This window comes from Bison bison, unplaced genomic scaffold, assembly GCF_000754665.1.
Source record: "Bison bison bison isolate TAMUID 2011002044 unplaced genomic scaffold, Bison_UMD1.0 scf7180017863994, whole genome shotgun sequence".
In the NCBI taxonomy this organism is placed as follows: Eukaryota; Metazoa; Chordata; class Mammalia; order Artiodactyla; family Bovidae; genus Bison; species Bison bison.
In genome coordinates this window covers 245,449-258,610 of record NW_011494566.1, presented here as the reverse complement: position 1 = coordinate 258,610, position 13,162 = coordinate 245,449, and the positions used below count along the sequence as shown (strand labels likewise).

The following is a 13,162-nucleotide window of genomic DNA, read 5'->3' as shown; positions in this document are numbered from 1 at the left end:
ATAAAATAGGACTTCTTATTTTTTAATTTTCTAGGTTTTTTACTCTTACTGCTGTTTGGCATATATTCTTTTTTTATTGTTTATGCCTCCCCCAACCCCCGACATACAAATACATACTAGACTGTAAGCTTTAGATGCAAGGGTTTTGTTGGGTTGACCTATTTCCAGTGTCTAGGTGCTCAGTGAGTTTTTGAGTGAATGAATGTTTTACATAGATTGAAAAAGGGAGGTTGGTGGGTCATTTCTTTCTTAGAAGCTTTGACTGTTTGTGAAGCACGTACACCTGAAGGGGTTTTTAAAGGGAATAGTTTAGAAGGAATGCGTTAAAGATGATATTGCAGATTGTAATTTGCCGAGTATTCAATGGAGAGTTTCATGGAGGAAGTTTATTAAAAGTGATCTCAGGATCGATACCTGTGGGAGAGTGAAGGAAGGAGGATTGACTGCAACTCCAGTGCAGTGCAGTGGGACCTCTGCTCTTCCTGTGGGAGGTCTGCAATAGGATGATCCTGAATTGTCCCAAATTGAGGTGAGGTGCCAGGTATTTGGGCTTCCCTGGTGCCTTAGCGGTAAAGAACTCATCTGCTAACGCAGGAGACATAAGAGACGTGGATTCGATCCCTAGGTCTGGAAGATTCCCTGGAGAGGGCATGGCAACCCAAGTTTTCGAGTATTCTTGCCTGTAGAGTCCCATGGACAGAGGATCCTGGCGGCCTCAGTTCATAGGGTCACAAAGAGTCGCACCCGACTGACTGAGCCACTGAGCATGCACATGCACACGCACACGAGGTTTTTACATCCCTACTTTAACTCTCATTGGCCAGTCGTTGGCTATAGGCTGACAGTGGGAAAGGAGTATGACTTTGGGCAGAAAGGCTCCAATGAGCGGACTCAGCTGAGGCCTGTCGGCTGCCAGCCCTCCCAGCAGCTGGGGCTATGAATGCCTTGGTCCTGAGAGGGGATCTGGGCGGCACACCACGATGTGCAGTGCTGATGAAGTCGGGGTTTGAATTTTGAATGTATGAAAGATTGATGGTACCACATCATACAGGTGCCTCATCTCTCGTGTCAGGCAATTTGTTAGGTGCTGGAGGAATGATGGAGAGAAGAAAGATGGGAAGGATTTTTGATTTGGTGGAAATAGGAGATTGGTTTTAGATCTGCAGAATTTGGCTTTGAGAGAGAAATGCTCTGTAGATCATTAGGGATATGGTAGTAAAGCTCAAATGAAAGTTAAAAACTAAGATAATGAGGAAAAAGTTAAAACTATAAGGGTCACTTTTGACATTTAGCTAGTAGATTTAGTTGTTAGTTTTGTGCTGTAATTTACTCTGAATATGATATTTTGATGTTTTACTATGACAATTTTGTTATAGTTTTGAAGAATCAAGTACTCTAAAGTATTTTAAAGTGTTTTTAACAAGAATTCCTGCTAAATCACTCTTTATATAAATATGTCCCCGATTTCTCTAGGTCCTGGGAAGCTCTGGATTGTTTAACAACCATGGAGTCCAAATACAGCATCAACAGCAAAGGAATCTCTCGCTGCATGAATACCTGAGTATGGAATTGTTGCAGGAAGCTGGCGTCTCCATTCCCAAAGGACATGTGGCTAAGTCACCAGATGAAGCTTATGCAATTGCCAAAAAATTAGGTACTAAATTAAGAAATAGGTTCTCAGATAAGATTCTGGCTTAATAACAACTTTTGGCTTTTCTTTTATATTTTTAAAAATAAGTTTTATTAATGTAAAAGAGAAGACAATTGTTGACATGCTAAAATTATTGAGATTTTCTGAGCTCCCATAGTGCCCATAACTTAAGAATCAAAGCTTCAAGAAGTTGAAGTCCTGTTTTTAGTTTTTTGAGCTGAAGTCCTTTAGGGAAGGAAATTCTGGCTGTGTTGATTCTTCAGGGAATGGTGAAAGATCTTAGCTGTTTATGTATTTGTAAAGAGAAGTCTGGGGCTTCCCAGGTGGCACAATGGTAAAGAATCTGCCTGCCAGTGCAGGAGACCCAAGAGACTTGGTCGAGAAGATCCCCTGGAGTAGGAAATGGCAACCGGCTCCAGTATTTCTTGGAAAATTCCCCAGACAGAGGAGCCTGGCAGGCTGCAGTCCATGTGGTCACAAAGAGTCAGATATGACTGAGTGACTGAGAACACAAAGAGAGGTACAGTGTTTCCCCGTCTTTTTTTTTGGACATGAAAAATAGAGAATCAGAAGGAGAAAAAAAGAAGTTTAGCATTAGAATGTAAGCTCTATGAGAGCAGGGTTTCTTTGTCTTTTATTCACTGATAGACCCCAGTCTCTTAGAAGACGGCCTGACACTTAGGTAATCAATATAAATGTTAATATTTTTAAATGAATTAAATAAATGAATTAAATAAAATACCCATGTTTATTAGATTCTTTTATTGATAATATAAACCTTAGTAGCTTTGATTAATTTGAATTTATGTTAATCTCAATTAAAAATAAATTTTTTGGAGTTTGGAAAGTATGCTTTATATTTTTAAGCATCTAATAAGAGAACATGTTAATGAGTAATGTACTAGCTATACACTGCAGTTTCTTTTAGTAGTACTTAAATCTCTCTTGTATGTACATTTGATTAATATGCTTTTCAATGTGCTTTGGTGAAGACTTTGCTTTTATTATTTTTTTTAGGAAAGATGTGGAACATTTTAAACTGTTGAAAATTGTAAAAGTTTTTGTCTCTATTTATACTTACTTGTTTCTAGGATGGGTTTTTGTTTCAAAAGTGAAAGCATGTAGAAGACTAGAAGGTTGTCATATATCATATGATATGTTTTTGAATGGGGCACTCTTGATTTCCTTGTCTTGGAAGTATGATTTTTAATTTGCAGTTTTGTTTATTCTTAATCAGAAAAACAGTTCTTTTTATTCAGATTACAAACAAACTTCTTTTTATTAGTAAAAGTCTGATGTAAATTCATACTAATTTGGGGGAAATTTTTGTTAATTAATGGTAACCTGAAGTTTGAACTTGTCCATGGTAAAAGATGTACCTCATTTTAACCTTTAAAACATTATGTATATTAGAGGCTTTTAAGGGTCACGGCTTAAAGAAAACTCATGATTATATTTCTGTAGTATTTCTTGCAAAGGCACTTTTTAATAACTACCCTCTTGAGATTCAGTCTTAGATATGTGACCTAAATGTTAATTTCTAAAGAAAACCCAGATAACTAGGAAGCAAAAGTTTTTCTTATTCTACCCTTCTGTACTTAAGGATGAATTTCAGACTTTTGATTTTCTTCTTTTAATTTTGTTAATTTTTTGAGTGATTCATTTTTTGTTTACTAGTTCTTTCCTTTTTCATAAAGCTGAAGGCATAAAGTGTTTCCCATACACTTTATGTGATAAAAGGGCCAGATTTAATGAAGTCAGTTAAAGCTAGTGTTTCTTTTTTCTGCTTCCAAATTATTATAATTGGTTTTCTTAGTTTTCTGTATATTTTCTCATTTAGTCAAATTTCACTATGTTGTCAAAAAAAAAAAATCTATGTACAGACTTTTTCATAAAACAAGCAGGATTTATTCAGATGCCAGTCTCTCGATTTATTTACTCACTGTAAAAATCTTTAATGATTTCTAGCTGTGGAAGAAAGAATAGTTAATATGTAGGATATATTATAGCTGTGAAATTTCTGGCAAGTTCTCTGGATCCAGGACTTAGAAGTAGTAAGGAGCAGATAAGCAGCTCTGATTTTGAGGCCCTTGGAACAGAAGGCATCATGTTTATCTAGAAAGTGTGCTTTTGTCAAAGAAGGCTGCAAATGATGATTGTCATATGGAGCGGGATTAGTGACAAATAGGACCTTTAAATCTAAAGAATCAGAAACACTACATTTTAAAAGATGCATTTCATAGCTGTTTGAAGAATGTTGAAACAATTTTGTTTTTTGTGGTGAGTCATTAATATCAGAAGATACCGATTATGGGATGTAATTGTACAAGTTGTGTTATGAGGTATGCTAGAAATACACCTGATTCTTTCCATCTAGCTAGCAATTTTCAGTGCTGATTTTGGCTGATTTTTGCTTCTCAGTTACTCCAAAATTCATAAAATGTTAATTCCCATTTTTTTTTTTTTCAAGTCTTACCTCACCAACTGATAAACTTAGGGCAAAAATGTGTTACAGATGTGACAAAGTATTGCTTCCCTTCAGTCCTGTGGGTGGCAAGAGAAGTCTGGTTAGCATGAGGCCTGGGACCACTGAGCCCTGTAGCTGATAACTCCTTCCAAAAGAGCTCTGACCTCTTTCCCCAGTATTCCCTACAAATTCTATCATTTTCTGGCATGATGTGATAAAAGTTTGAAAACACTGCCCTAGGGGCAAGTTTTACCTATTGTGAATAATTGAAGTTAGGGATAGGAGAATGGTTGGAAAGAAATCTAATTCCAGTATTTTAAGACTCATAGGAGTCCATACAATGAAGGGTGATGAGTTGGAAGATAATGGAGGCATTTCTGGAATGGATTATCAAAGAGTTGTTAAGTACAGAAAAATGAAATAGTTATCATTTGGGGTCAGTTCTAAGAGCAGGTTCCCATCTCCTCCTTACAGTTACTGCTTTAAGAAAACATGATTTCACTAAGGCATTTGGTAGAATTCTTATGATTTCCCTGTTGATTGTAGAAATATAGTTTGGATTCTAGTATAGTTGAGATAGAATTTCTCACTGGATAAATAAACATGTGGAGGGTGCCAATGAGTGAATGTCCGCCTGGAGGCAGATTTCTTTTGGCATACAACAGGACTTTGCCTCCTTTTCCTTTTACCGATGTCTTACTAGATGACTGTGTATGAGGAGTGCTTAACAACATTTGTGAATGACTAGATTCCCTCATGGCTCAGATGGTAAAGCATCTGGCTACAGTGTGGGAGACCCGGGTTCAATCCTTGGGTCAGGAAGATCCCTTGGAGAAGGAAATGGCAACCCACTCCAGTACTCTTGCCTGGAAAATCCCATGGACAGAGGAGCCTGGTAGGCTACAGTCCATAGGGTCTCAAAGAGTCTCAAAGGGGTCTCAAAGAGGGCACAACTGAGCGACTTGTCAATGTCAATGTCAAAAGCTAGGAGGGATGGTGAATATACTTTAAAAATAATCTTGAGACCCACAAATTTTGCTCTTGTCTGACTAGAGAAAGGGCCAAATCCAGTAAGACTGAGCTCTCTGCTCATTGTTGTATCAAGAACTCTAGCACAGTTATCTCGTATGTAGATGTAACTGTTGATTGAATTAATGGAATTGAATAAAATCTTCTTTCAATCATTTGTCCTCAGATTTATCTTCTAATTCTCCCTGTTTTGCTAGATGATGAGATTGTATGTCATTACTTGTGTGTGTGTGTGGTTTTTTTTTCTCTCTTCTTTTGTTTTGAAGGACTTATTTAGAAGTAACTTTTGAAGAATCTTTTGTGCCCTTAAGGAGTTTATTTTCCTAAGAAAACAAAAATTGACACTTTGGGGGAAGAGCTTTCTGTTTTGTAAAATGTTTTTGAAGAAATAGAACTTCATTACTCTTACTTAATACATCAGTATGTTAAGTTCCCAGCTTGATGAATAGGAATGTTTGAATTTAGCCCAGCAAAGCACCAGTTTAACTGTTGTCCATTTTTATATTACATTTATACTGTTTGGATTACAGATATCCTCTTTGGATTTAAATGAATATTTAAGTACTGGAAAACTGACTCAACAGGTAATCAGAAACAGGTAAAATGACTAGTGGCTGCTGCTTTTATCAATAATTTGGGCATGCACTTTAATTTGCTGTAGTCCCTGAGGCTACCTGTTGTCTTCTCAATAAGGAAATGATTGTCAGTTTTAAGGAAATTTCTCAACTTTATCTAATCTTTATCTAAAATTAGTTGTTACATTTGGGAATGGTGGGGACTGTGGCAAATTGAAATAATGTCTTATGTAAACAAAACACTTTTAGTCATTTCTGGGTGTAGGGCCCAGGATTTCCAATTCAGATTTTTCAAGAACAGTGGAAAATCTGGATTCATAAGAATTCTCTTGATTTGTAACTGTTCTTTTATTCATCATTCAGAATATATTGTGTACTAGGAACTCTCCCAGGATCTTGTAAATATCACTGAACAAGATTCTGCCCTTCTGGAGTCTACATTCTAGTGAGGGAGCAAAATAAAAATAATAAACACGAGAAATTATGTTTGAAGGCAATGGCTTCTATTAAAAAAAAAAAAGATCAGGGTAAGGCGGATTGGTGGTGGGCAGTCAGAGTGTTAAGTAGAGTGATCAGGGTGAACCTGAACCTCATGGACAATTTAGACTTAAAGAAAAACTGAAAAGGAATGGGTACCTCTCCTAAATGGATACCTGTATGCAGAGTATTCCAGGGAGAGAGGTTGCTGGGAGCCAGATCCTGAAGGAAGAGAGGAACATGCTCAGGACCAGAAAGACTAGAGTAGCTGGTGTGTGAACAGCGAGGGGGATGTAATACAAGGGGCAGGGGTTCTAGGGGATTACATGGAGCCTTGAGGCCATTGTAAGGACTCTGCCTGTAACTCCCAGGGAAGTTACTTTTGATCATTTCTTATTTGATCACAATCTGTATTTGTTACCTCCTTGATCAGGTGAGGGTGCCCTCTCATTTGGCTTGGTATATGCATGCATGTTAGAGATGGCCTTTCCTGGTGGTAGAATTCCCATCTTTAGCCTATTCAGATACACACTTATGGAGTGGTCGTTACTTCCCAGGGACCTCTTCATGCTGAGGATACAACAAATAATATAACAATGTCCTTAATCCTGACCTCAAAGGGTAATTGTTTTTCGTAATGTAATAGTGATGTTACACTGCTGTAACAGTTTAACAGTGTAACTGAGCATGCATCTGTGCTCAGTCATGACTTTGAGACCCTATGGACCGTAGCCCACCGGGTTCCTCTGTCCATGGATTTTTCCAGGCGAGAATACTGGAGTGGTTGCCATTTCTTCCTCCAGGGGCTCTTCCCCACCCAGGGATCAAACCCTTGTCTTCTGCACTGGCAGGTGGATTCTGCAGATTCAGGCGGTAACACTGCACCACCTGAGTATGGGCAAAATACTCTGAGACGTGAAATGAGGAGGCTCTGAAATTCTACCTGTCTTGGGAGACAGAATGCACCTCTAAAAAGTGTTGCTCTGAATCATGAAGAGTAGTACCTAAGCTAAATAGCTAGTTTGATAATTTTCTTCATCATGTTAGAAAAGGAAAGAAAAGAGATCAGTTTACCTGTTAAAGAAGAAAAATTCAATTACTTGCTGAAAAAAATGTCTTAAAGACTTGGAAGCATAATATTCTGGAATCTTTGGGTTAACATGCCTTAATTCCTGTCAGCCCCCTCACAACAGTACAGCTGGAGAGTGTCAGTGGGATGATGTGAGCTGGTATCAGTAGTGGAACTTTCCCTCAAAGTCATGGTACATTTCTACTCAAAGCAGCATTTATACCTCAAAGTTTCATAGGATAGGAAGGTTACATATCAATAGGGAGGGAGGATGGAGAAGGCAATGGCACCCCACTCCAGTACCCTTGCCTGGAGAATCCCATGGGCGGAGGAGCCTGGTAGGCTGCAGTCCATGGGGTCGCTAAGAGTCGGACACGACTAAGCGACTTCACTTTGACTTTTCACTTTCATGCATTGGAGGAGGAAATGGCAACCCACTCCAGTGTTCATGCCTGGAGAATCCCAGGGACGGGGGAGCCTGGTGGGCTGCCGTCTGTGGGGTCTCACAGAGTCGGACAGGACTGAAGCTACTTAGCAGCAGTAGCAGCAGGGAGGGAGGAAACTGTTAGGAAGGTATTTGACTCTCAATTTTGTAAATTTAGTACCTTGCAGAGTAATTAATATTTAAAGTACCAGATAAAGGTAAACTTGTTTTCAGTATGCTTAAGAAATGGTTTAATGAGTGGCTGATTTTTTTAAGTTTGTGAATCTTTAGGTGGTGAATATTTTAGTGTCCTAATCTAGAAAATCTATGTACATGGAGTGCCTCATTTTTCAACATTGTGGGTAAATGGATCTTTAATTTACTACGTTTAGTAAGGTTGCTAAATATGTATGTTTAATAGCAAAGTATTGTGTGTTGTGTGCTGCTCCATGCTTCGTATCTAATAGAAGTGTTTTTCTTCTAGGTTCAAAAGATGTTGTGATAAAGGCGCAAGTTTTGGCTGGTGGCAGAGGAAAAGGAACATTTGAAAGTGGCCTCAAAGGAGGAGTGAAGATAGTTTTCTCGTAAGTTTTTTTTTTTTAAATCATCACTATTAAAGAAATAATGAATATTATAAAAGATGCCCTTATTGAATTGATAAAAATATTGAGATTTAAGTAGTAGGCGAGATAAGGTTTTGGCTGTCATGTGCTTATATTTATCTCACTTGGAGGAGAAAAGAGTTTGAGTTCTTTTTCTTATTTTAGTCCAGAAGAAGCAAAAGCTGTTTCCTCACAAATGATTGGGAAAAAGTTGTTTACCAAGCAAACAGGAGAAAAGGGCAGGATATGCAATCAAGTATTGGTTTGTGAACGAAGATATCCCAGGAGAGAATACTACTTTGCAATCACAATGGAAAGGTCATTTCAAGTGAGTAATTGTAGACATGATACATTTAGGATGATCTTATTACATTCAGTTTCAAAAGTTGATCATTATTTCTATTTGTATGGGAAAGATTAAAAAGGTATGGTCCATAATCTATTTGTGTATGTCAGGAGAACAATGTTTTTGTTTAAAAAAACAACATGATTAATGCCATAAAACTTAATAGAATCTTGTAATAAAAATTGTAGGTAAAACCATGCTGAAATAAAACCCACAGAATTTCTAAATTGTTAATTTGATAAGAGCAGCTTAAATCATCTCTGATTCACCTTTAGATTCCATAAACTGAGAAAATAACTTCTAGCACAGTAAAATAGTCTAACCAAAGAGAAAGTCTCTGTATCCACTAAGAGAATGTGTACCCCTGGCTTCATCTTTGTCTTTTTCAGCTTTTTGGTATTTTTATACTTTGAGGTTTGTTTCATGATGACCTGCTACTGGATAAATTCAAGGAAGACATTCAGTAGCAAACAGTATGCTTCTAAAAAACATAACCTTATTCTACCTTGCTTTCTTTGTGGAACTTAATATGCTAGCAATGAATTTAAGGCATCATGGGAAGAGAAATTTCTTTCGTAGATCCTGTGCTTGGAGAGGGTGTTGAGTCATTTTATAGTATAATTATCTGGCTTTCTGAGTGCATTGGTTAAGTTTTATGAGCTGAATCTGTGTGCTAACTACCTTGTCTTTTGAAGACTGGGTTCATATTTGGTAGCCCTGGTCAAGATTTGATGTAGAACATCACTAAATTATATAATTGGTAATATGACATAAATTTTAAGAGTCATGAAACTATTTTCTTATATAAAATGTCTTTTAAAAAATAGCTGTTTTCCATACTGTGTTTTTTTTAACATTTAATTAAGTCTTCTAATAATTTTTGAATGATATTATAAAATGTCTTTTGTAACTTTTAATTTTTATAAGAAAGTATTTCTTAAGGTATAACACTAGATGGTAGTAAAAACCCACTCAGGATATAAGATAAAAAGCATTGTTTTGTTTGGAAGTGATGTCTTTACCTCTAGGTTTCTTCATGTGATAGAATTTGCTTTTGTAAGTTGCCTTAGAAATCCCATGACAGTAATCTTGTGTATTACAAACATTTATAAAAATTATGTTTTTACAAATTCATTTATGTTATTCTACATTTTCTTTTCCTTTTCAGTGATGTTATATATCAACATCTATCATTCTGTTAGTTATTATGTTTTTACTTTTTGTTATAGCCAGGAACAGGATACATGTGCCTAAACAGTTTGAAATAATGAGTCCTGTTATATTGCACATTCAGAGTAGCTCATTTTTATGGGAATAAATGTAGCAATCTGAATGTGTTTTAAAGATACAGCTGTAACACTGTGAATATGTTTTATTAAAGATATGTTAAAGCAATAGAGAAAATGATCAAATTTGAATTCATTTTAAGAACTTGAATTTTCAGAGAACTCAGAGTCTTATTAAGGAAAACTGTTTTTATTTCATTTGTACAAGTAATACATAGTTGTAGTAATTCATGCTGAAAATTTAGTAGTACTAGTTGAACCATTCAGCCAAAGACATTATAATGTAGTTTGATACTATCATGTTAGACCAATGTGGAGTTGGTTGGTGTTACTTTTGGGGGTACAATGAGCTATTTTGGGAATCCCTGTGGACAGTTGCTTATTAAACAACAAAAAATAAGTCAGCCATTTAAATTAAAAAGAAAAGCACATTTTGATTGAATTAAAGTCAAATGCTTCTGAGTTAATAGCTCTTAAAAAATTGATTTGGTTGCTTATCTGTTTTTAGGAGATGAATCATAAACTCTACTGGTCTTCTTCAGTGTGTATCACATAAGGAAGCCTGAGCAGATATGTACCATAGGGTTGATGTGCCCCCCAAAATTGATTTTAAGTTCCTCTTCAGTATTTTGGCACTTTAAAATTTCTTAACATTTGCCTAGTACCCGTTGGGTACTTTTGGGCTGAGACAAATCTAATTTAACAAATCATATTTGCTACTTAATTTTTCTAGTAAAACATTGCAGGCTGCTGTAAATGAATGGTACATTTAACTCTGTCAGTTTTTTTTTTTTTTACTTTCTTGGATTAGATATAAAATGTGCTGCAAGAATTCCAAATTTTATTTTCCATACTTTTATTTCTTTAAAAAGAGATATATGAAGTGGCTTCTTTGTCATATAATTTTAAATTCAGTTCCATTTTAAGGCAAAACCTTTCGTAAGACTGACAAGAAAAGAGAAATTTAGGCTAAGAATGTGAAAATAGCATTATTAATTTATTTGAAATTATAATTCTTTGCTAGAACTTACTGTTCTGAAAGTTTATCACTAAAATTTCAGAGTTGAAATGCAGATTATTTGAACTACCAATTCATTCAACAGGCATGACCATATGCAAAACTACAGCCATTGTTTTAACAGATCTCTTTCTTATTTTCCTATGTAAGCTTTCTTCTGAACAGTTGACTACAAATTTGAGGGTTTCTTTCTAATTAGTCAGGGAATTAGTACAAAGAGCAGTTCACTTTCAGTTCAGTTTATAAGCAGTTCAGTTTCTATATTTAATTTCTTCTGTATTTTTTTAGATTTTTCTCTAACTTATAGCCAACTCTTAGAGATCTAATCATTACTTTAGTGAGAATTTAATATTAACTATTTTCCCCCAGTAGCGCTGCATTTTATGTGGCTCTTCACTTCTCTTATTAGTAGATATGAGAAGAAAAGGACTGTAAAACTAAAATAAAATGTTCAAATAAACTCTAAAAGTTTATTTATTCTACCTCTTCTTTTGAATAAAATAGTATTAATCTGTAGATTAATTCATCTATATTATACTTCAGTAGGAGGACAGTAGTAGATAGACTCTTAAATCTGAATTTTTTCCTCTCTCTTTAGATCTCTGTAAAAGCTTATAATTATGAATTGCCTTTCTAGGGAGGAAATGAAGAATGCCTTTTCATTTGAAGTTTGTAGAGTGTTGAGGTCCTTTAATGGACCGGAACCTGGTGGTCTGAAGTCGACTGAAAAGAAAGTAGAGAGAAAGAGGCTGATATTATTTGGTTTACGCAGAAAGCCAATAAAGCCCCTGGCATGGGGCTTGCTCTGTTCACAGAGGCCTCAGGCGCCCTCTCAATGGGGTGAATGTGCAGAGCACCTTCTCAAGAGGGTTTTAGAAGCTTGGGCAGGAAAGTGAACTTAGAGAGCCTCTGCGCTCCAAAGAAATAGCCTGAGAGAGAGAGAGAGAAAGACAGACACGGGGACCAAAGCTCTAATGGAGCAGAGGTGTTTTAATCAACATGGTGTGGGCATATATACTGTAGTTATTCTCAGCAAAGATAAAGATTAAAATTCCAGACTTATAAAACATAGGCGATCCATAATAAAGAGACAGAGAGTTGTAAATAATCACTTTTACCGTATGGTTCCTGTGTATTCCCCCTTTTTAAATTTTTTTATTTGCAATTTTAGTGTGTGATGTGCTCGTTTGACTATACCTTGTACCTGTGGATTATAAGCAATACCTGTAATATGTTTAATAGAAGAAGATTGTAAAAATTGTTTAAAGTGTCCAGAAATACAGGCAGGGCCATTGTCTGTTTTTATAGAACTAGGAGTTCCCATTACAGCAAAACAAGCTAATAAGTGAGTTATAACATGTTGTATAGCCTCACCACGAAGAGGTGTGGCCCAAATAAAAGCTTAATACCTTGTGTGATGGGTAGAGGTCTGTTAAGAGACGCCATTTGTTAGATTTCTTTTTTATAACAAAAATAGGAGAGTTCCAAGGAGAACAAGATTCCTCAATATGCTTTAATTCTAGTTGTGTATCTATAAGTTCCTTAGCTGCCTGTAATTTCTCTTTCATGAGGGGCCACTGCTCTGTCCAAATAGGCTTGTCATACTTCCAAGTTATTTTAATAATTATATTGTTTGTTAAATGAGCAGTGGCCCCCAGGAAAAATGTGGAATGTATATCTGAGTTTGCCATATCTTATATCTTTTTATTAAAAGCATATATCTAGCTTTTCCTTAGCAACTATAAAGTGTCATATATTAGCATTTTATAGATTGGTGAATATATTTATTACATATAAATATATATTTATATTTATATATATCAATATATTATACATTATATAATGTATTTATTAATAGTTTAAAATCTCTTTCGTTTTTCTGTAAGAAAAACTTTGTAAGAGGAAGTTAATGTTCAGTAATTAATGTTTTAAAATCTTATTTTATTTGGAAATGACCTAGTTATTTAATAAACTTTTATTATTTAGTTTAGTACAACTCTAGAAATTTAAGTTATCCCAGTCTTAAGAGATTATTTTTTTGGGCTTCAAAATCACTGCAGATGGTGATTGCAGCCATGAAATTAAAAGATGCTTAGTCCTTGGAAGGAAAGTTATGACCAACCTAGATAGCATATTCAAAAGCAGAGACATTACTTTGCCAACAAAGGTCCGTCTAGTCAAGGCTATGGTTTTTCCAGTGGTCATGTATGGATGTGAG

The 13,162-nt window shown here is 35.8% G+C and overlaps 1 protein-coding gene across 1 annotated transcript in view; it reads left to right on the top strand.

Annotated features, from left to right (window-relative positions):
• SUCLA2 (succinate-CoA ligase, ADP-forming, beta subunit) overlaps positions 1–13,162 on the top strand; it is a 44,571-nt gene that overhangs the window by 6,973 nt on the left and 24,436 nt on the right. Inside the window, exons 2-4 of the mRNA XM_010834043.1 lie at positions 1,474–1,654; positions 8,177–8,276; positions 8,460–8,622. Coding sequence (XP_010832345.1) covers positions 1,474–1,654; positions 8,177–8,276; positions 8,460–8,622 — 444 coding nt within the window. The remainder of the gene's footprint in view (positions 1–1,473; positions 1,655–8,176; positions 8,277–8,459; positions 8,623–13,162) is intronic.